Source organism: Anolis sagrei, chromosome 6 (assembly GCF_037176765.1).
Source record: "Anolis sagrei isolate rAnoSag1 chromosome 6, rAnoSag1.mat, whole genome shotgun sequence".
Taxonomy (NCBI): domain Eukaryota; kingdom Metazoa; phylum Chordata; class Lepidosauria; order Squamata; family Dactyloidae; genus Anolis; species Anolis sagrei.
The window spans coordinates 93535602-93559666 of record NC_090026.1 but is presented as its reverse complement, the minus strand read 5'-3'; the positions used below and the strand labels follow the sequence as shown (position 1 = coordinate 93559666).

Sequence of the window (24065 nt, the reverse complement as noted above, 5' to 3'; positions counted from 1 at the left end):
GGCCAGCTGCAAATCCAATCAGCCTCAGATCTGGTCAGCTGGAAATAGTCCAGACCCATGGTGTGTGGGATTCACAAAGCTCTCTGTGGATTCCCCAGGATGTTAAGTTGGTCATGATGGGCATGTGTGCCATGTTTGGTCCAGATCTGTTGTTGATGGGTTTCACACAATTATCTGGATGTGGGTGGACTATAAGTCCTATCATCCTCTGTCAATGCCCCTGAACCCCATTAGTATTTTAAGTTGATCAGGACGGGTATGTGTGCCAAGTTTGGTCTATTGTCGGTGGAATTCACATGGCTCTCTGGATGTCAGTGAACTATCAGTCCCCCACAAAACCTCATCAGTATTTCAAAATGGATCATGATGGGTCTTGTGTACCAAGTTTGGTCCAGATCCATCAAGCCATCTAGGAGCCATCCCAGAATATACTTATGTACATATAAGCATACACACATGTTTTCACTTTTATATATAATTGCATATTTATTATTATACATACATGTACATGTACTGTATGTTTTAAAACTGTTTAATGTATTTTAACTCTAATTAAATGTCTGTAATTGTACATATCCTATGGCTTCGTATGGTTGCCTACATGTAAGCCGCCTTGAGTCCCCTCCAGGGTAGAGAAAGGAGGGGTAGAATTGCCATAAATAAATAGATAAATAAAATCAATATTCTTCAGAGTTTTTATCATGAACTACCGGACAGAATATCTACAAAAACTAATATAAAAGTTGATCTCTTGGTTTTTCAAAGAACAAAAATATCCCTAAGAATGCAATTTACTCACCAAACTGGTTGCGCCTGCAATGTCTCAGTGATCGGACCGTGTCTGCAATCATGTGCTTTGGAAATGAAATATCAGAAAAAATATTATGTGCATGTGTGCCATAAGTATTGTTTTCAACAGTTGACTAACAATGCAGCCTTTATACATTTTGTTGATCATGAAACCGCCATTCAGATAAATAGATCTTCCATTTAATGTGGAACACACACATAACATTAAAAGGCAAAGGATTCTTAGAGTAAAAGAAAACACACCTTCTGTTATGCCTTAGGAATTGCAATGGCTTAGTATAAATAGCTGCTGAGAAAATATTTCCTTCCTATGCTGTTCTTTTCCTAGGCAATATAGGTCACAGATGGCTGCACCGATTAGAGAAAGAGGGAAACCTTTTCAATTTCACTGGATGTGTATAGTCAGATCTCAGGATGAGTTGAACTGGCACGACCCATAGAACTATATTGATTTATTCCTGTTGAGGGCTTGGTCTAATGTTTTTTCTGCAATTATTATTTGATCACAGTCGCAATCTAAGCAGTGGGTGCAATCAATTGGACCAAAACCATTTAACTTTCCAGAATAACTAAACTGAAGCAACCTATTCTGCAATTTTAGCCAAGGCACACTGGTGGAAAAGAAAGAAAAGGAGAGGTAAAACACTGCTTAATATCTTAAAAAAAATAAAATTACTTAGAAAATTGAAGTATGTTGTCGAAGGCTTTCATGGTCAGAATCACTGGGTTGCTGTGAGTTTTCTGGACTGTATGACCATGTTCCAGAACATGGCCATACAGCCCAGAAAACTCACAGCAACCCAAATTGAAGTATACATTGTTGTAAGTTAGCCATGTTGCAGAAGCATTCTGGAACAGTTTTTCGGGCCAAAAAACTTACAACAACCCAGTGATTCGGGTCACAAAAGCCTTCAAAAATACAAATTGAAGTATGTTTGGTTTACTGTAACATGATAATAGTTTATTCCACAGAAATAACATGAGTTACAAGAATGCTGTTGAATATAATAGCTGACAGTCCTGTGGAAATGTTTCTTCTGTGGAAATGTTTCTTCAACAAACATCAGATTTCAATTTAAGGTGAAACCTGATAATCACTTCATATAAATATTTTCAAATTGTTTGTTAAACCATGTTTCCACAATTGCAATATATACTATTTCCATTCACATGTTGAGATTCCTAATTTCTAAATTCAACAGAAAAATGAGGAGGGAATGACAAAGCTTATTGAAACCCTAATTCGTCAGCAGAAATACCAAAAAGGCCAACAGGACAGTGTGAGAATAAAGTCATAATAAGCAGTTCATCAAAGGTCACATACTTTAAAGAGGGGTTCAAGAATATTCATGTGGTTTTGTACATAATAGCTAAAGGTGACACTGTATTTGAACAGGGAAATGTTTAATTTAATGAACCCTTTTGTCAGCCTCATAACAAATTTCAGTGGCAACACAAAAATGTCTATTTAATGACTTCCTCATCTCTTCCAAACACAAATGCATAAACTCAAACTAAGAATAGCCTTTTCGTATTTGGTGCAGTTCAGATGCATTGAACTATTAGACACTTGGTCTAATTGAAGCAGGGTCCGCAGCAGTTTGGCAGGTTAAACTGCTAGCTGCAGAAAAGCTTGCTGATCGGAAGGTCAACACTTCGAAGCCATGTGTTGGGGTGAGCTCCCAATGTCAGCCCTTACTTTCTGCCTGCCTAGCAGTACAAAAACATGTAATGTGAGTAGATGAATAGGTACTGCCTCAGCAGGAAGGTAAAAGGAGCCCTGCAGCCATGCTGGCAAAACATGAACATGTCTATGGGCAATAGGCTCCTTGGAAGGGAAAATGGAACAAGAGCACCACCTCATGACCAGAGTTGAGCATTGCCTCCAGACACTGGAGTTAGAAAGAGAAACCTTTGCCTTGTTTGTGTATTGTATGCCATTGCTCACTGTATAAAAGGCATTGAATGTTTGCCTATATATGTATATACTGTAATATGCTGTGAGTCCCCTTGGGGTGATAGAGGGGAATACAAATAAAGTGTATTATGTATTACTATAAAGTTAATTAATCTGCCAGAGAGTTGGAGTGATGTAATAGTTTTAGGCGTCAGAGGAAGGCAAAGACAACCCCCTTTTAAGAAAACTTGCTAAGAAAATCCTATGACAGTTGCCTTAGGTCAAAAATTACTTGAAGCCACAAAGCAAGCAAAAGAATCTGCTAATACCGAATCACAATGAAACTCACACATGGACTGAACCATGGTTTTCAAGGGGAAAACGAAATAACATTACATGGATACAAAAGGAAGGAGGGGGTTAACATTATGGCAATAGCCTTCTTCCCCATTAATATATAGTTTTCAATACATACCAGTTTTTCAAAGTTAACAAGGTTATCCAGAAATGTTTTATTTCCTTCATGTATAAATGTTACATCTAAAAAGAAAACACATGTTTTTAGTTACATTTTTTCACTTTTATGCACTGTAGGATTACATGATGACAGGAATGAAGCACATTAGTTAATACTGTTAACTGATCTCCATCTAAATGAATGATACCTGTCTACTTTTATTATTTATTTATTATATTTATTTATTTATTTATTTATTTATTTATTTGGGACATTTCTATCCTGTCCTCCTCACCTCCGGATGGCTTACAGCAGGCAGCCAATTAGAGCCCCCCCCCCCCCCCAAAATACATTAAAACACACAGTAACAATTAACACAATCAAGCCAATTATAAACATTCAATTAAAACAGAAACATGCCATTTTTAAAAAAAGCATTTTTATGGGAGTAGACACTGGAAGTTCATTGTTTGTAAAATGATATAACTGTGTTCACTGAAATGCTCCACATTTCAATAAGTATAATTGATGTGTTTGTTATTATATCACTTGTTAAAATAATTCCCTCTGAAATCCACAATTCATGACCATCTGCTATTTCCCATTGGAGTGTTCCTCCCATCAAACATAATTCAGATTCTTTAGAAGATGGGCATCGTAGTACTATTTGAATGTTATTATTTGACACCACCCACATTCTTTAATCTTTAGTAACTTTATTTACGTCTTGGTTTTCTAGCCAAATCAGAATTCAAGGTAGAGCATTCAAACTAAAAGAAATAGAGTTGTCCCCAACAATAAAATTATCCTTAAGCAAGATGAATCCGTGACATATGTAGATTAAGTCTGGTAATTTGACCATGAGAAAGTATTATAAGAGCTGCAAAGGCTAAAACACAGTTACGATGACGTTAAGGAGACTCAAGTTAATTGTTTACTCAAGACAGAGATCAGCACCTGAAAGTCATGAGTAAAACCAGGTCGGTTAGATTATATCATTTTAGGCTAGATCTACACTGCCCTATATCCCAGGATCTGATTCCAGATTATCTGCTTTGAACTGGGTTATATTAGTCTACACTGCCAGATATCTGGGATAAACAGATAATCTGGGATCAGATCCTGGGATATGGGGCAGTGTAGATCCAGCCTAAGACTACCATTTGCCAGCCCATTAGTAGAAGACACCTGTAGTTATAGCTTTGTTAATACAAAGTATAAATATTTTCTTTACATGATCCTGCAATTCTCAAGCTGAATCCTAAGACCATGCATGTATGGCACCATTCCTCTGACCAGATTTTCAGTACCTTTATTAGACTACAATACCTTGTATCCTGTACTGAGTATATCTGATGGCTAGGAGATGCTAGAAGCATGGTGTCATGATTTGAATGTTGAACTATGGCTCTAGAAACTAGGGTTCAAATTTCTGCTCTGAGTGATCCTGGGCAAGTCATCCTCAGAAGAAGACAAAGACTCTCCTCTGAATGAGTCTTGCCCAGAAAATCCCATAGTAAGTTCACCTTATAGGATTCATAAGTTTGTAATGACTTTAAGGCACATGATGACAACAACAGTAGCAGTTCAAAAAAAAGTAAACATTGCAAATTTTGCTCCCAGATCAGTGTAAATGATGAATCTCTGGAAAATGCAGTTGTAAAGAAGACACTTTTCTTTCCACAAATGAATTAATCATAATGAATTCATCACCCCTTCCTGTTTTCCCCTTCCCCCCTTTTATCTTCTGCTTCCAGTGTTAGCTTCAATATGCTAGGCCATTGTATATAAAATGCAAATGTACTCTTCAACGCTTTTGCTTTCTCAAGTTCTTTCAGAGTTGGCTCCTGACAGATGGATACCTTGACTCCTGTTCACCCAATTCCTTCCTAATAGACTTTCTTCAGCCTTCACTCCCAAAACCATTTCATATAAGGCACCCCTATCACAATGGATCCTATGCGTTCTTATTACCAACCCCATCACTAAAACAAATGAAGGAGTCGAAACTGTTACTGTCAATGCTAATAAAGAAGGTTTTCTACTAAAAAGCCTGGGCAGGTTATTTTTCTGCTTGCTCTTTAAAGATAGCTCTGAGAGCCTTGCAAGCATTTCCAGAGGGGAGAAATGGGGGAGAGGGAAAAAGGAAATAAATTTTCTGCACTGCTGACAACTATGAAGCTAGATAAATTCAGTAGAGCAGAAAATTGCATACGAGCTACGCTGCATGAGCAAAACAGTGCTTTATTAAATATTTGAAAAATCAGCCAGGTTTTCAGAAGCATCATCGTAAAACATCAGGATTTGCTGTAGAAATTTTATAACCTTAAAGAGGACATTGCAGTTAAAAAGCATTATTTCGTATTTCTGTTGAAAGTCCATATCGCTTATTTATACTTGGGACATGTTAATTTCTCTCCTTTCTCCATCTCAGGTTTCTTTGGAGTCCCAACACAAGGCTAATCAACTATGGAACAGACTCAGTAATAGATACAATTCAAGGACAGAATCATGTTAGTCTGAAATATCAGTATGCAGAGGGGTCTTGTAGCATTATAGAGCAGTGTTTCTCAACCTTCCTAATGCCGCAACTCCTTAATACAGTTCTTCATGTTGTGGTGACCACCAACCATAAAATTATTTTTGTTGCTATTTCATAAGTGTAATTGCTATTTCATAACTGTCATGAATCGTAATGTAAACATCGGATATTCCGGATGTATTTTCATTCACACAATGGAATTTGGCACAAATACCCAATACAACCAAATTTGAATACTGGTGGGGTTGGGAGGATTTATTTTGTCATTTGGGAGATGTAGTTGCTGGGATTTATAGTTTCCCTACAATCGAAGAGCATTCTGAACTCCACCAATGATGGAGTTGAACCAACTTGGCACACAGAATTCCCATGACGAAGAGAAAATACTGGAAGGGTTTGGTGGGCATTGACCTTGAGTTTTGGAGTTGTAGTTTACCTACTTCCAGACAGCACTGTGGACTCAAACAATGATGGATCTGGACCAAACTTGGCAAGAATACTCAATATGCCCAGATGTGGAGTTTGAGGAAAATAAACCTTGACATTTGAGAGTTGTAGTTTTTGGGATTTATAGGTCACCTATAATCAAAGAGAACTCTGAACCCAGCCCACAATGGGTCTGCACCAAACTTGGCACACTACCTACATGACCAACATTAAATACTGGTGGGGTTGGGGGGGCTGTTTTTGAATTCTGGGAGTTGTAGTTCACCAACACCAAAAAGGAAGAGGACAGGTGGAGAGATCTTCATCCTCTCTGCCAAAAAGGTTCCTAAGACCATCAGAAATATGTGAATCCCTCATGACCCTCTGAATCCCTCATGACCCTCCCCCCGGGGTCCCTACCCCCAGGTTGAGAAACAGTGCTATAGAGAATGAGAGAATTAAGGTGGTAGCATAAGCTTTCATAGATGTACATCTACTTCCTGAGATGCAGATAGACACAAGACAGACATAAGAAATATAAGCTGTATAATCTCAAGTTATAACCTAAAAAGTAAGTAGCACAGAGCAAACTTTCTAAAGCTAAGAATGGTTCTGGTGAATGCATCGAAGCAAGGCTTCATTTAAATCCTAAGCATATCTGTAAATTCTTGAAGAATAGGTGGAAGTTAAACATAATAAAGGGAGATCTAAAATTGCCAGAAATGCTTCATGCATTTAGGGCAATGTCAAACATGATTTGAGTATACTGCACAGCAACAGCTGATATCCATTTCTGCACTGTGGAATCTCTATATTTTCTAAAGCACTGTCACATTGATCAGGCTATTCATGTAGAACAATTCCACACCAGCAGTGTCACTGCTACCTAGGGCTGCTGCCACAACATTTCCTCATGACAGGTCTTGAGCAGAAACTTTGGTGAAGAAGAAGTAAAGTATATAAAAAGCTATATTTAAATGTCTCCCTGGCCACTCACATGATACAAAATGCATCTGGATTTACTGTAAGTAGACAACACTCACAAAAAACCGACCAAAGCTTTGCAAAATCTGCTTTGCAACCCAGACTCACATGGAATCCAGAGACCTCCTGAGACCAATAACCATGATATGACATGTTAGGATAATAACAACTAGCTTTAATGCTATATTCTAATTATATTTCCACTTTGGTAAGTTTTTTGAATTCAGACTATAGCCAAAGTCTAGGTACATTGCCGGAGAACTTCTGGGATAGGCTACAGCTTAGATTCTTATATGAGATGAGACAAAAGGAGAATATAATGCAGCAGACCCCCTTTAAAGAATGCACTCTAGAGCTAAGGTGAAAAGATCTCTGTATATCCAGCAATTTTTATCACTTTGCAAACTGGTCCTGGTAAATTGCAAGGAAATCTTATATTTTTAAGGACATTGTGTTTGTATTTTATTCCTTTGCCCAAAGGAGAAAAAGATAAGAAAAGGAAGTGATTACAATATATGACCTTATACCACAGTCCTTTATTTCTCTTCCTTTTTCCCAATGCTTACTCATCATACAAAGATCTACATACATCTTGCCTTTTCCAACCCCCCAAAACTGTTAGGGAAGAACAAATAAAAGGGTTATTAAAACCATACAGTAAACCAGAACTATTGAGGGAAGCAGGATACTCTGTGGTAATACTGAAACTGCAATTTGGTGATGCCCTGTCAAATTGCTGGAAATCCTAGGACAGTCTTGCACAACATATGGCCCATGGGCTGCATGTGGTCCCCCAAGGGATTTTAGGTGGCATGCGGCAGCTAACAAATGGAACACGCTCTGGAAAACAACACTATGACCAATGCCAATGCCACCTCTCTCGTCGGGCGAGAATCAAGAGCAAGGCTAGTGCCTCCTCTTCCCCGCCTACAAATGGGGCTCCTCACCAGCTGCCCCCATTGTCATGCTTAATCCCTATGCTTAATCCCAACTACAAAGTTGCTGCTGGAGATGCTGAGCAGTCAAGCTGGCTGGCTGTTTGGCTGTCCCTCTTCTGCCTGGCAGCTCAGGCTCCTTTGGGCAGTGTGTACCACTCTGCAGTGCCGAGGATTGAACACTAGGGTACAAAGGGCAGGGTGGTGTGTGGGCTCAGAAAAGGTGGCTTTCCTAGTGGCCATGGAGAGCTTAGAGGGAGCTCTGTGCTCAGGATTGCAGCAGGAATGCCGAGGATTCTGTAGACAAGTTCCCCAAGTGCTCCCCTCAGCCCTGTCCTGGGTATGTGGCCCAAAGAAGTGTAGCCTATTTCAATTTTATCCTCTTACTTCTACTGAATTGTCCAGGCCTGTCCTGAATGTACAACCTTAGGCATGTCAAAGCACCTTGGACACATCTGGATCGGAGGCACACACAGAGCTACCCATTATTAGCCTCTATCATGGAGGAAAATAATATGAGAACAAGAACAAACAGGATTGAGTATGGCACATGATACAATAGCAGAAGACATGCAGAGAACATTGCTAAATCCCAAGTTCATTAGGGGAAAACAAGAGAGAACCCATGCAAAGACTCTTATTAGTAAAGGTAAAAAGGTAAAGGTAGTCCCCTGACATTAAGTCCAGTCATGTCTGACTCTGGGGTGTGATGCTCATCTCCATTTCTAAGCCGAAGAGCCAGCGTTGTCCGTAGACGCCTCCAAGGTCATGTGGCCGGCATGACTGCATGGAGCGCCGTTATTATTAGTAAAAGCTACCATATATTGATGTGCGCACAGTAGGATGACATTCAACTGTAGGGTACAATTTTCACTTAAACCTGGAAATCTAGCAATTCAAATACATGAACAAGGAAATTATTTTCTTCAGGCAAAACACAAAACACTGTGTCTATAATAGATTGTGATCAAACGAACAACCTTGCAGCTCAATAAACCTGTAGCTCAATTAAAAGCTTCTACAAAGGCAACTTAGTCCTTCTCATCTTTACAACATCCTGGTTCCATAATTGACCCTCCTGGTTAGCCAAGTACAAGACCTAGCAATGACCTACAACATGCGCCACATATTCATTCACAATATGTACACAGTTCTAGTATAAAATAAACTCTTAACAAAACAACAACAACATATAATAATAATAATAATAATAATAATAATAATATACAATCCTACCTACATCCACTGTGTTGAGTAGTTCTTAAAAAACATTTATCTCTTAAGTAACTAAGATTCTAATCCTAAACCTTTTTAATATGTCACGAACCAAACTACACATGAATCATCATGGGTATAGCCTTTGTACTGTAACTGCATTTAAGGAATTGATATGGGCAAGTAGTATTACCTTTCAGGAGTAAAGGCATGAAGGGAATTTTTGGAGACTTCATTTTCTTGAATGTATCCCTGTAGGCTTTATGATTCAAAGAAGGATCCTGTAAAAATTGGTTGCAATGAAAAGAATGAAGAAAACCAGTAAACTTTCTAAGAAGGGCTAGTTCAACTCTACTACATATTCATAAGCTTAACATAATTTAAATATAAAAAGTTTCACTGAAAAATGAGGGAGACAGGGAAAGAGGACTAATGTGCATTCATTCAGTTTTGGGATGAATCCACACAAAGACATGCACCATTTAAGATGATATGAAGCTAGGAATAAGATGACACAAGTAGGGAAATGGAGATCTTTTTCCATAGAAAGCCTACTTACTGTCAGACTTTCAAGTTCAGTGAAGAGCTTCTTAAACTTTCCAGGGATTCTCTGTGATATAAGGGGGGAAATGGAATAAATGTGAAAGAAATATTTAATATTTCTTTTAGTGACTCATATGTGGCACATCAAGTAAAATATAAAATCAAGAAGCTACTTCCTCTAGCAGTGCCTGCTTTTCTTAGTACTCAAATTCCCCATTATGAATAATGCTTAAGAGAGATGTAAACTTTTTGTCTTTGGGGATTCCCCCATTCACAATTTCTATGATCATTGTTTCATGACTTGTCTCCAACTTCTTTCCTCCCTGTGCCATTTGTCTTATAATTGTTTCGACGGCTGCAGTTTTAGCAGTGCATTTGCAAAAAAAGTATTAGAGACAACCTAAGTTTGCAATAGTAGGTCAATATACTTGAAGAAGAAGTACAAGTTGTGTTCCAGATGACATGGAAGACCTGTTTGATGGTAATTATGGAAGTTCTGATCTTCAGCTGTTTGGTGGGATTGCCTTCCAGGAGCTGGGAGTGCAGGAGAGATTGAGGCTAAAGTCCCGATTGCCAAGTCTTGCCACTGCTGTCTCGCCTGTCAATCCCTCAGTGAGATTGCTCTCCAAGAGACAAGGATGGTATGCAGCAGTAGCAGCATGTCCTAAGTGCCAGGTATTCATTCTTCCTCTTTCCTGCTAGAAATGTGTGGGCTGTGGCTCATTGTAGGAAGGAGGAAAGAGCAGAATCACCACTGCAGCTGAAGCAGAAGGAACGTGTGCCTGATGCTTGGGCTTTACCATTGCAGAGTGTGCTACTTATTACCCTGGGACCAATTCTTAGATATCCACAGTTTTTCTTATCTTCAGGGAACCAAACTCCTATGGATACTGAGGGCCCAATGTATAATATATTACCAATTAAAATTATCATTTACTTTGTCTAAATTAATTGTTACAAATTTTACATCAATTGCTTGCCCCTGTTCCTAGAAGGTTATAATAGCCCTGATTTAAATATACAGTGTTCCCTTGCTACTTTGCGGTTCACTTTTCGCAGACTCCCTGTTTTGTGGGTTTTTGCTTCCCAGTTTATGAATGGTTGCCGTTGCCAGAGCGGCACTCTAATCCCGCCTTCTGGATAAATGAGGGACCCGTAATAAATGAGGGAACACTGTATACTCCCCCTATCCAAATCTTGGATGCTGTGAGGACAATGTGCTGAACACGAGAATAGTCTATATGATTTTTATATGATGTTTTTATATGATGTGTTATGTGTTATGTATTGGTTGTTGATTGTTTTAACTGTGGTAATTGTTTTTAATTATGGTTTTGTATATTGTGTGTAATTTTGTATAGGCATCAAATCGTGCCTTTTCTGTAAGCCGCCCTGAGTCCTCCTTCGGGGGTTGAGAAGGGCGGGGTAAAAGTACCCGAAATAAATAATAAATAAATAAATCCAGGTGTAGCCCCGCTACATAGTTATGATAACAACCCTTATCAGAAAGGCCAGCCAAAACATCCTGCTTCGCCTGGCTTCTGGCGAGGAAAGAGGGAGCAGCGGGGAGCCAGTACAATATAAGAAGCCACCCATGTTGGGATGAAAGCATCCGGTGATGCGTTCATTCCGATTAGGGGTGGGGCCTACGCCAGAAGTCACACGATGCCGTGTGATGTCTGGCATCAGCCTCTGTCCACTAGATAGGGTGAAAGCATCCTAGGACACAGATTTCACCCTGTCTGATGAGGTCACAAGAGTGACTTAAGAGTGACTTAATTCCATTGTTTTCAGTGAATCCTTTTAATGGATTACTTAGTTTAAATACAATCCAAAATAACAAAAAAGAAATGTCGACCAATTAAAAACAATAATGAAATACTGTTATTACCTCCCATGTCTGAGAAAGTCGGCTGACTGATGCAGTGTTGAGACCCATAACAATGGCAAAAAATGAATTCAGGTTTCTTTGGGCTTTGCAGCTAAGAAATTAAAAAAAGAACATGGTTTCAGCTCCTTTTAATATAAAATCTTTAATTACTGAGTTGCAGAAATACACAAGATTAACGGATCTAATTATAATAACATTGATAGAAAGTTATTCGTTGTGGTGACTCATTTAGATGTGCTGATTTAAGTCCAATAAAGTTTCCTAAGATTTTTTTAAATTTCTTCAACTGGAATAACACTTTTATTAAACCAGCCTTTGTGTTGAAATAGTAATTTGCTTCTGACACATATACACTGACAGACATAGATCAAATAAAACTTCTTAGGCTTTTTAAATACAAAATTGAGTTTCACAATCTTTTTGGGATCTCTATGGAGCATATGGGCCTGTACCAGTGCTTTTTTGTGCCATTTGAGAGAAAATGGAAATGGGTTTGCACATTGTCCACCATGCCCACACAAATTTGAACTGAGAACTATTCATAGTCCCCCTTTCACCCACTGCTGTGAACATTTAAAAACCCAAGTTTGAAACCATAAATATGTCTATTTCTTTCCTTTTTTTTAAAGCTACCCGTCTATTTATAGAGATTTCTCACATTGTCTTTGTCAGTTGGAACTGGATTTCTTTTCCAGGTTCATTCTTGTAACACAACTGCATTTTTTTATATTTTCTCCTCCAAAATAGAAAGATTTTGGAAGGTCGGGGGAAAGTGTGTCTTCCACCGTACCAATTTACTATTGTAGTTCTTCCCTGTAAGTGCACCTCCAGTCACAACCATAATATTTTTTTCATCCAGCTTCTCTGCCCTATTATATGACAAGTATACACTAAAATACCCCATCTTATCTTTTTAAAAATATGTGCCCAAAGTGTGCAATTATAGCATTTCTCCATCATAGCACTCTTTAATATCCTTTCAGTCATGTGTGATAGCATCTATTTCTGAAAGAAGAAATAAAACAGGTGCCTCCAGTTATATATGTTGCTTTATTTAATTTTTTTAAGTGGCTGAAATGTGTTGTTACACCATGTCAACCGTAAGACAGCATGATAGATGGAGCCAAAAATTCAAAGGCACACAACTGCAGCACTTTGCCATGCTCCAACTGATTCCTGACTTTGGGAATTCAAAAGAAGTTTTTAATTTCTTATGGCTCTCTGAAAATCACAGTGATTTTCCCCAATAAGGCTAAGATCACTTCTTTTTCTACCAGTCAAGACGGCATAACACTTTGATGTAAAAGAAATTTCATGTAAGGAGCGACTTGAGAAACTGCAAGTCACTTCTGGTGTGAGATAATTGGCCATCTGCAAGAACATTGCCCAGGGGATGCCCAGATGTTTTACCATCCTAGGGGAAGCTTTTCTCATGTCCCCACATGAGAAGCTGGAGCTGACAGATGGGAGCTCACCCCACTCCCCAGATTCGAACCGCCGACCTTTCAGTCAGCAGTCCTGCTGGCACAAGGGTTTAACCCATTTCACCACTGGGAGCTTTTAATGGATCTAATTATAATGACATTGTTATAACATTACTATGAACGTAGACTTTTGGTAACCCTTGTGCTGTTGAATCATGCCAAACCAAACTGGGCACACACCAACACTAACTATGACTGTTTGTTTACCTCTCTGATTAGAAGTGAACTGAGAAACCTTTCATGGTATACAGTATGCATGTCCATCACATACACCACTCCCACTGAACACTCCCCAAACAACTATCAAATGAACCTGAAAGTGCTAAAAGTAGCATGGCTCATTGGCAAGAACTAAAGAAGCTGAGCTACAATTGACCTAACTTTGGTTCCTAAAATAATAATCTCCTTGGCTCCTGATTGAAGCCCAACACATTTGGCTCTTAAAATGATATAACAATTGCAGTTAACATATTATTGTCTCCTAAAATAATATTTTATTTTAAGAGTCTATAATAAGTTATTGTAATTATTTTAAGAGCCAAAAATGTTGTGTTTCAATCAGGAGCCAAGGAGATTGGTTTTGGGAGAAAGATAGCATGATATGAAAAACCTGGCTGGAGTTGATGACTGATGTCATAGACTTTTTCTGTAGAAAATGTTTTATATTAAGATAATTTGGTGTTGTTTTTTTAAAAAAAATGAATAATAGAGATAAACAAGTGAGAAGCTGGCAGGGCTGAGTGAGTGGTGATCCATGAATTAGTGAAATCACTGAAAAGTTCTGAATGGGGATTGGATTGAGAGAATTGGATTGAGAGAATTTGATGCAGTGAGTGGGGTGAATGAGTGAAGCTTGAAGTTAAATCAATCAGATTTAGGAATCAATGAGTGAGATTTAAAAGTCTGACTTTGTAGTTTTAAGAAAAGAATGAGAATGAGAGTGAATCATTTGCTTTAAATGTATTGAATTATTAATCTGCTTTGCTCAACTTCTGTTAAGAAAGTTTTTTTGTAACATGCTTTTGGCCTCTGGGAATATGAAAAATGTATGGGGTTCAGATACTGTGTCTGTATTGGATAGCAAAGGGCAGAGAGTTGGTGGGAATAGAAGTTGCATAGTCTTCACATGAACCTTGAGGATATCTAATAGGTGCCTTCAGTGGTGACCACAGATGTGGAGCTTGAGAATGTCTTTATGTTGGTAGTAGAGATGGGGATAAGGGAAAATGTTCTCATGGAGTGGTAGCAGTAAGGTTGTGGAGGGTTTCATATATGGTGGCAGCAGCAATTTGGCAGATTCTTACATTTAATGGGGTAAATAATGAAATAAAGTGCAGGGCTCTCACAATGCCATTTCAACCCACCAATACAAATATTTAATGAGTTTTTGGGTGTCTACTGGTCTCCCAAAAATTGCTGGAGTGCTTTTCAAATGGTGCTAAAATCCCTTCCTCCCTCATTCCATTTGGCATCAGTTGGTTCACTGACTGTTCAAATGTTTGGCAAACTTGCACGAAAAAGAACTCAGTCCTTATTTTATGTAATTAACACTCTTAAACATGAATCACAGACATAGAGGAAAGTATGAAGCATTCTTCTTTCTAACGCTTAATTTCTCCGTTATTAACACTTAAAGATCATTAATACACAATCTTGTTCCTCTTCCTTTACCCTATTTCTTTACCTTGCAATTAGTATTCCCTGGCTGCACAGCTTGGAGTTTATCTAAATTAAATCTTGCCTCACTGTTGCTTGCACATGCCCTTACAATCCTTAAATCACCCTTCATTTTGTTTTTCTACATTTTTCAATATATTATGCAGGGATTATTTTTACTGAAAATCTAATTAACATGAAATCTTTAGATTCTGTTGAGTAGTTATTAGATATACTTAGTCACTCACATAACAAGCATTATAAAAAGGTGTCTTTCTGATACTGACGCAGACAGTAGTCCACACAACAATTGTATTAACAACTGTAGTGTCATTTGATGAGATAATATTACTTTTCTATCAACATAAAATTTCAGTTTGTGTGCTTAGAAAGAGTACTATTCCTGTAGAAGTAGCAATACCTTATAAGAATCTGCATGGGTATCATAAGTCAAATAAATTTCATTTGAACATTATATTCAACCATAAAGTGACCATCTGAAAAAAATATTTACTTTAGCTTACCTACAAGGTTTAATTCTAGCAATAAGCTATTGAGATCTACATTTCTACTTCAAATATTTGTTCATACTATACACTTCAACACCGTCCAGGGAAAGGGTGTAAATGTAATATGTACTTCCATAATAGAAGGTATGCTTAAAACATTTTAAGTGAAGCACATAAACTGGTACAGGATAACTGTCAATATTGTATTTTCATAACTTTTAGTATCTGGACCTCTTGCTAATTATTTATTATTATTTTAAACAGTGTGAAAGTGAACATGAGATATGTGCATTCCCAATGAAAATTTTATTGCATCAGTTTCTATAACATTAATGAACAACATCAATATTACAACCTGAATGAATTATTAATTATGTATTAATGCCTACATTTATATTCTTAATATATTAGAAATATATGGAATACTCTGAATAAAACACAGAGAAAATGCAAGCATGCTTCATCATCTGGCTGACAACTGACCTCTTCCCTAAGAGACTAAGCTAACAAGGAATTTCTACTTTCACCAGACAAACTCTATCCATCTATTATCATTTATTTTTTTTAAATAATTGAGATATGAAATAATGTAATATAGCACTCTACAAAATCTGTATGCAAATGAATCAAACTTCCTATTTGATAAATATGGAAATGAATGTGCTGCTCAGTGGCATGTTCACAGACAATTGCATTTCTGAGTGATTTATCAGAAGGCTCTCCATGACAGATTTTACTTTTGATGACAGAACATTCAATAATTTTTAAGTACTATGCTGAAACAGATTATTAATAGATCTTGGCAGCAGGGAATATAATTCAACAAATGCATTTTATTTATTAATAATGCTTTAATGAGAAGAGGCTTTTTATCCAACTTCTGGCCTAAATTCATTTAGACTGATAAAATATATTGTTGTTCTAGTTCAGTGGTTCCCAACCTTTTTTTGATCGGAGATCATTTTGATCAGGGACCTCTCCAACATTAGTACCAAAGGGGTTACGAATCGGTTTTTGGTCAACTTTAGATTCGATTTGGGGTGCTGATTCAGAAAATTGCATTGGGTAGACCACATCAGCTCTAGTTTCTGATACAGAACATATGGCATCCAGTAGTTGCCATCTGCCCGCCCACAGGAAACCTTATTTAATAATCTAGTGCTGATGTGGCCTATCCAATGCAATTTTCTGAATCAGCACCCCAAATAATCCCAGGAACAGGTTTAAAAATGAAGACACCAAGGTGCCCCTTCTTCCAGGCGCCACATGGAATGGCTCCGCTCAAGGGAGGAAGAGAAGTAGTCAGGAGGCTTGTTGTTGTGCCTTTTGTGAGTAGTCAGCCTCTCCCCTCCCGATATCCCCATTGCCTTGGCACTATAAAAGGGTTTTGCAAGGCCAGTCACTCTCATTGCAACGGTGTAGTAACAATGAGGCCACGGACCATATTTTAGTTCTTGGGGACCGTTGCCGGGCCATGGACCACAGGCTGGGAACCAGTGTTCTAGTTGCTTGCTATATACAGTATAATATGAACCTTACAAGGCAAACAAAACATGTGGTATAACAATATATTTTCTTTTACTGTCTTCCAAATGCATTTTGAAAATATTAAATATTTTCAACAACGTAGCTTTGTGGCAACATTCATGGAGCTGTTGTTTTACTTACTGAGCAGCAATTTTAATGAACTTTTTCACAAGCTGTACACGTTTACAGAGCTGGTTGCAGAGCAATATTTCTGTGGCAACCCAGAGTTGAACTTCATTGCATCTTTGAAGGAGAAGACTAAGATTCACAGTGTTTTCCCCACTGCCCTGCCTGCTGAAGGTGAAGTATATCAGCTCTTGCTGGAAGACAGTTAAAGAGTAATTAGGCCTCTAAAATGCAAATAAGTATTTAACTATCTAAAAATTGTAACTGTTGATACTTGGTCAGACATCTCTTTTTAAATAATTTATGAAGATACCTCAAGCCATTCAGAAAGAGTTCATAATAACAAGTAATTTGGGGCATTTATCAGCAATTACTGCTCTAGTTGCAGCTATGAAAAAATCAAGAATATTTTGTTTCTGAATTGGCATCTATTGCCGTCTATATTCATGTAGAAGTCAACCTCATGCACAAATCAAGGACAGACTTGAGAGCCAATATTTTGTATTTTGCTATGACCAGTGAATGAGTTAATGATAAAACTTAGGAGCATGTGACAAACATATATTTTCTTCTCCTTTTAAAAATGTATAGAGGGATCATACTTAGAAAGAGCTAAAGGCAAGGAATCCATTTTATAGGCTATACAGTGGGTGTAAATTAAAATGTTTACTTATCTACAAAAAAAGATAGAGAAATGAATATACATAAGAAGAAAAACATGCTCCCATCCCATTATCCCTCCCTTGTCCAACCAGAGAAATAAATGCAACCCCCTCTTCTTCCCTTCTTCCTCACCTTCTCTTTCACCCCACACTACATTTAGCTGCAACCATCTAAACCCTTGAAGTAGAGTGGTGACGGCCATTTTTAATAGGACTTTTCTGTAATCTCTCTGCAAACAGCAAAAGGCTTGCAGTCAGACGGCAAAGCCTCATGAAATGTATACATGAAGACTCTATTAAAAATGGCCACAGACCTCACTTCAAGAGCCCAAAATAAGATGCAGCACAACACATTTCTAGCACTGACTCAGGTTTTTTGGATTATTTTGGTCATTTTATACACATTCATTCATTCCTTTTCACTTACACAATTGGGTTGAGTACAAATGTATCCATATTTACAACAGATTACAATGATTCCATTCTAAGCATGACTAATTCTTCATTCCACCCATCAATTCTAACATAAATGTTGGCATGCATTTCATTCTAAACAGAAGTCTAGAATAGGATCCCATTGGGTACATCTGCAGATACAACTGAGTATATCTATGTACACCAGACATTACACTTGCTTTCATTCCCTGCAGCCCACCATACCACATAAATCCCAAACCTGGAAGGTTTTTCAACCCTCCAAAAGAAGATGTGTGAAGGTTGTGCAGAGGAAGTAATCACCACTTCTTAAATCTACCTTCTGCCAGCAAATGTACCATATGCTAGTACATTATATCAAAATCAGCCCAAATTCAAAGAGAGTACTACTGAACAAAACTTAAGAGTAAGCATATGTAGTCAGTTCACCTCACCTCATGAACCAAGTTGAAAAGATTCCAGTCAAAATTTGTTAACTCCAGAGCAAGGTCCCAAGTGTTAATTCCCAGAATCCTCACTGAACGTTGCTGAGTTTCATCATTTTCAGCAAAAGGATTCTAAACCAATGGACAGATGGAAAGAGATCCCAAAGAGTCATGTACAACTGAATATCAGCCATAAAGCTAAGTAACTTACTTTCTCTAGCATTTTTGTCATGAAAGAATTATGGCCTCTCAAGACTGAAATAGTTTCATTATTAAAATGAATCAATGCATTCTTGTTACCTTAGGGAACACCACCACTCAAAGATCAATTATTTTTTTAAAGGCATCAACCAAAACCACAACAGCAAAAACCATAATAAAATTAACTTCTCAAACGGTTCATGGTTTTTCCAATGCATGTGCTCAATGTGCCTTCATTTACACACTTCATAAAACTGTCAATTCTATGATAAAAGTTGCTTGTTCCAAATACACTTGACAAGCAGAAATGAAAAATGAAAAATTATGCTTCCAAAGATATAAAGCATCTTAATACATTATTAGAAAGTGCAACAGTACTATTTAACAGTCTATTAATTTTGCTTCAGTCTCATCAGAGAGTTATAATTCTATAGAAAATGAAATGAATTTTGTATATTATTCAAACAAAAAATAATCTTCCAGTCCAAGCTATCCTATAGATCCCATTAACCTAAAATGTATGTATTCCTAGGTAAGCATGCATAGGATCATAGTTTTAATAGGCTACAAAATAATTTAGAAGTACTAGAGATATTTATGCAGATACATTTTGTTGAAAATGCAATGAAGTTATATGTTTTCCACACAGGAAATGTGGATTTTGCACAGAAACCTTTACATATTTTTATACACACACAAAAAAATAATCCTCCGGAACATTTTGAGATGTTCAAAGGAAAATGCTACAATAATTATTCATCTTCGTTTGCCAGGACTACATAGTTGAAGATGTACATCATTTGTTCATGCTGATGCTTGGTGAGATAAAATGATGATACAAAGAACCAAATATAGGTTACAGTGTCATTTTAGCAATTTGTGCCCCTCTAGGCTTTTCAGATGGAGCAAAAATCTGTAGAATTCATAACACGCATACTTACCAGAGTATCTGTCAGATCCTTTCGAAACACAAACATGCGAGCAGATAACTCAAGGGATTTGGAAATGGCATGGTCATTTGGTTGTAACTCATGTTTTTCTAAAACAACACAGAAAAATATGTTAATGTTTTTATGTTAATGTTTTAAATTGTATTTATAGTATTGTGGGCATTGAATTTTGCCCTTGAATCACCTGAGGGCTGAGAAAGGCGGTATACAAATACAGGAAGTAAATAAGTAAGTAAGTAAATAAATAAATAGTTTAAAAATCAAACGTTACTTAATCTATAGTTACTATCCAATTTCTGAAGCCATCAGGTCTCCTGGAGATCTATTAACACCTAATCTTACTCATTTCATCTTCTTTCTTCTACTGGTATAGATAAGCACTGCCTACCTAGAGAAGGAATGGACTGCATGGCATCAACACAACACATGGGCTCCATTCACTTTAACATGGGAGAAGACTGCTAAATGCAACATTGTCCCATGTTTAAAAAATAGTCCAAAGCTTCCCTGAAGCCCTGGAATTCATCTGTGGTTTTGGCCAATATAAACAGTTGGGCTGTTTCCTATTCAGAAGTGGTTGCAGTTGTTCACACTGCCACCCTGCTTTCCCTGGGCTCGAGCAGCATGGGGACAGGGGATGGCACTTTCCTTCCCCCATATTCTGGCCTTAGCAGCAACCATCTATCATGAAAATGACAGAGATTGCTGCTATAGTGATGATAGCCAGGGCAACAAAGGGATGAGAGAAGGGAGGGTGGAAAAGAGAGAGCAATTTGTCACTTCAGCTATTGTCACTACAGGCACTGAGTGGTGACTACTACTATTTTTGTGTCTGGTAGTCACTGTGAAGATCAGATTGACACGGGGAAGGTAAGGGTGGTGGTCCAGCAGTGCAAAACCAGTTCACCCCCCATGCTGTCTTAACCACTTGGAAGATGAACTGGCTGTGCAGGGAGCAGATCAGAAACTATATAGTTGAATCAAACAAGAATTTATTAACTGACAAGAAGTTTAGACTTTCTCTTCTCCTGAATCTTATGACAAAGTCTTTATGAGGAGAGGTAAAGTCTTTGAGAGATAGACACAGTTCTGGCCAAACTAAGGATCTTGAATCTTTATTTCTTCTTCTTATCTCTTTCATGTATAGTGTTCAACTGTCTCTAAGATGGTCTCAAAATTTAACTCCAACTGGATTTGCTATTCTGTAGACCTTCCAGCCTTCCTCTCTCTTCACCTTCCAGTCACGAAAAGGCGGACTCTTCCAAGAACCGGAAGTGCCTTGTCTGGGGCTCCGCCCCTGAGGGGATTCTTAAAGGGATAGGCCGACAGGCTTCAAATGCAAAGAGGCTGTCTAGACTGACCCCCAGAAATTGTAGATAAAATATTAATCCCTATAACTAAAAAGGGCTCATCTAGGGGTAAACAGTGAGGGTCTCCATGAGGCACGACAAACACTGCTGGGTCATATGGATGTCATTCAGCCACAGTATGGACACCTGCCAGCCTCTGAGATGGCTTAGTGGCTGGCAATGCGGGTGTCAATGGCACCAATCTGGAGTAACCTACTCTGGATCAGCACTGCCATTTCTGGCACATGTAGAAATGTACCTGTCCAACCTAGCCTCCACAGACCCCCAGGCTATAAGGAGATACAAATAATCCCTTCCCCAAAGCCAGGCATTGGAGAAATGGGCCACTGAATGCCAGCAGGCTTCCCTGCTGATGATAATAACCTTGGCTTCATCTTTGCTCTACTCAGAGCCTTTTTCATCCATCCCACAGCACCTCCATATATGCTGAAATAGTTATTTCAGCATAGTATCCCAGCAGAATTTCTGCCACAACCGTTTTCTCCTTGTTTAATATTTTGATGAAATAAAACAGCATTCTTGAGACTCTCACAGTGTTACAATAAAAAATGAGATCAGGCAGTTCAAAGAGATCAAGAGCAGAAGCACTGCATTACAAAGAGACAGGAGACTGAGCATTGCATTTTATTTAGTTTATAATCAAAGATTTAAAAACTATAAAATAGTATACAAGTTCCTGACTAAGAGTCTTTTATACTGAAAGAGGCATTACTTCCATTTCCTCCAATTTGACAGAATATATATATATATATATATATATATATATATATATATATATATATTCTAGTGATCCTATCTGGTTGCCTTGATATGTGACAGATATAGTCAAATGTATCTTCAATTAGCTTCACAGCTTATTTTAAAATTATGAGGTGGGTGGCATATCTGTGGTGGCAAGCCTTGCAACAGGAAAAGTCCCTCACGATCCAGACCTGAAGTGGAAACGCATTATCCAACAGTACTAAAGATTTAGAGGTTGTCATGGAAACTGCTCTGCTTAGCGGCTTCTTCTTGGAGCTCGGCCTTCCAGCTGCGGGTCTGTAAGAGAACGGCCCTCTCCTCCTCGCACTACAAAATGCCAGCCTTTCTCTAATAGATAAGATTCAGAAGGAGAGGAAGAAAGTGGGAAACAGAGATAGCCGAAAACCATTTACCTCCAGAGAACGAAAGCGCCACTAGAGCCAAGTCTTCCTGCGAACACTGGAGCTTTTCTGCCACTATTTTCAAGATCTCCTGCGCTGAAGTGGATACTTTAGTTTTTACGCTGACATAAGAATGTTCTGTTATATACACGCGGCAAAAAACTGCAAAAGGAGAAGAGGGAATGCCATCAAAAGAAGGAGCTAAACTTTACTGAAGTCTGAAAGGTCTGCATAGACCTGGCACATTTTTTTCTAACAGAAAAATATAAGCATAGCAATATACTCTTAATATTTTCAGATTCCAAAGTACAGTTGGTATGCCGTACATACAAGAAATAGCTTTTTAAGATCTACTAGCCGTCCTCTGCCACGCGTTGCTGTGGCCCAGTCTGTGTATATTTGTTTTGTGTATGTATGTCTGTATATATGTGTATGTATGTGGTTTTGTGCATGCATTGTAATGTATTTTTTAATTTTTGGCTTTTTAAGTCCCTTCTGCTATGTTTTCCAATGTTTTAATGAGTGATGGTCACTTGTTGGCCTGATAGGTGTATTGTGTCCAAATTTGTTTTCTTTTTGTCCAGTGGTTTTTGAGTTATGTTAATCCCAAAAATGAACATTACATTTTTATTTATATAGATAGGGATATTTAAAGGAACACCTCAGCAAGCGAGAGTCCAAAAGTGGCAGCCTAAAACCCAGAACCTCAACCCATGGTTGATACTGGATGAGAGACTCCCTGCCGGGCGCACAGAAGACTGGGCAACTTGGAAGGTACTGAACAGACTGTGCTCTGGCACCACGAGGTGCAGAGCCAACCTTAAGAAATGGGGCCACAATGTGGAGTCCATGACATAGGAGTGCAGAGAAAAGCAAACCACAGACCACCTATTACAATGCAGTCTGAGCCCTGCCACATGCACAATGCAGGAGCTTCTTATAGCAATACCAGAGGCACTCCAAGTAGCCAGCTACTGATCAAAGGACATTTAGCACAATGCCAAGTTTTTCAACTTTTTTTGTGTTTTTAAATACATTACAACTGTACCCTTGGTTCACTTCTGATACAATAAATATGCCATACATGCATACATGATGGTTACCCTTCTTCAAAGAAGACAGCTAATAGCTACTAGACACAGGCATGGGCAAACTTGGGCCCTCCAGGTGTTTTGGACACCAACTCTCACAATTCCTGGAGGGCCCAAGTTTGCCCATGCTTGCATTAGTGCAACTACCCGCCATTTTATTATTATTTGTATTATTTCCAATATGAACACACAGATTAATAGGTAATACAAGTATTATTTTCTTACCTTCTTCTGTTTCAGTCACAGTCCCTCTGTTCTGAAGCCAGTTCTCCTTTAGGCTGAACTGATGCAAAATGGCTTTATGCTATGGGAAAGAAACAGTAAATGCAATTCATTAGCTAACGAATATAAAATAAGTATTTCCTCCTGCCCTCTCAAATTGTTGCATAGGTTGAAAAAGAAAATGGAAAGGAAACCAACTGGGGAGTTGTATTTGAGGATAAAACAGATAGCGCATAGAGTAGACATGAAAAACAACTGTAAATACGTTCTGTAAAAAAATTACTTCTATCCTATTTTCTTGTATCTGTGTACCTGCATCCTATATTTTAAAGGTTAGTGTACCAATGTGCTTTAATTTAGTTATTTAAAAAAAATCACAACCTACATTTTTAAGGCAAGACATTTGCGTCGAAATTTTAAGGAACCATTTCCTCTGCATTACTTGTATATATGCTGTCTCTTTCTTTCTTGTCACTATCCAACATCCTTCACTCCAACTGAGTACTTGACATTTGCAATTAACATCTCTGCCCAGATTTGTTCAACCAAGTCTACTTGAATTCGA

The 24065-nt window shown here is 38.1% G+C and overlaps 1 protein-coding gene across 1 annotated transcript in view; it reads right to left on the bottom strand.

The window, feature by feature from the left end:
- RAPGEF5 (Rap guanine nucleotide exchange factor 5) overlaps nucleotides 1-24065 on the bottom strand; it is a 179100-nt gene that overhangs the window by 5117 nt on the left and 149918 nt on the right. The window contains exons 16-25 of the mRNA XM_060782104.2: nucleotides 23504-23582; nucleotides 22200-22349; nucleotides 19667-19764; nucleotides 18534-18656; nucleotides 17018-17196; nucleotides 11701-11791; nucleotides 9826-9876; nucleotides 9460-9547; nucleotides 3183-3247; nucleotides 800-854 (exon numbers count right to left, since the gene is read on the bottom strand). Of these exons, the coding sequence (XP_060638087.2) occupies nucleotides 800-854; nucleotides 3183-3247; nucleotides 9460-9547; nucleotides 9826-9876; nucleotides 11701-11791; nucleotides 17018-17196; nucleotides 18534-18656; nucleotides 19667-19764; nucleotides 22200-22349; nucleotides 23504-23582 (979 nt within the window). The remainder of the gene's footprint in view (nucleotides 1-799; nucleotides 855-3182; nucleotides 3248-9459; nucleotides 9548-9825; nucleotides 9877-11700; nucleotides 11792-17017; nucleotides 17197-18533; nucleotides 18657-19666; nucleotides 19765-22199; nucleotides 22350-23503; nucleotides 23583-24065) is intronic.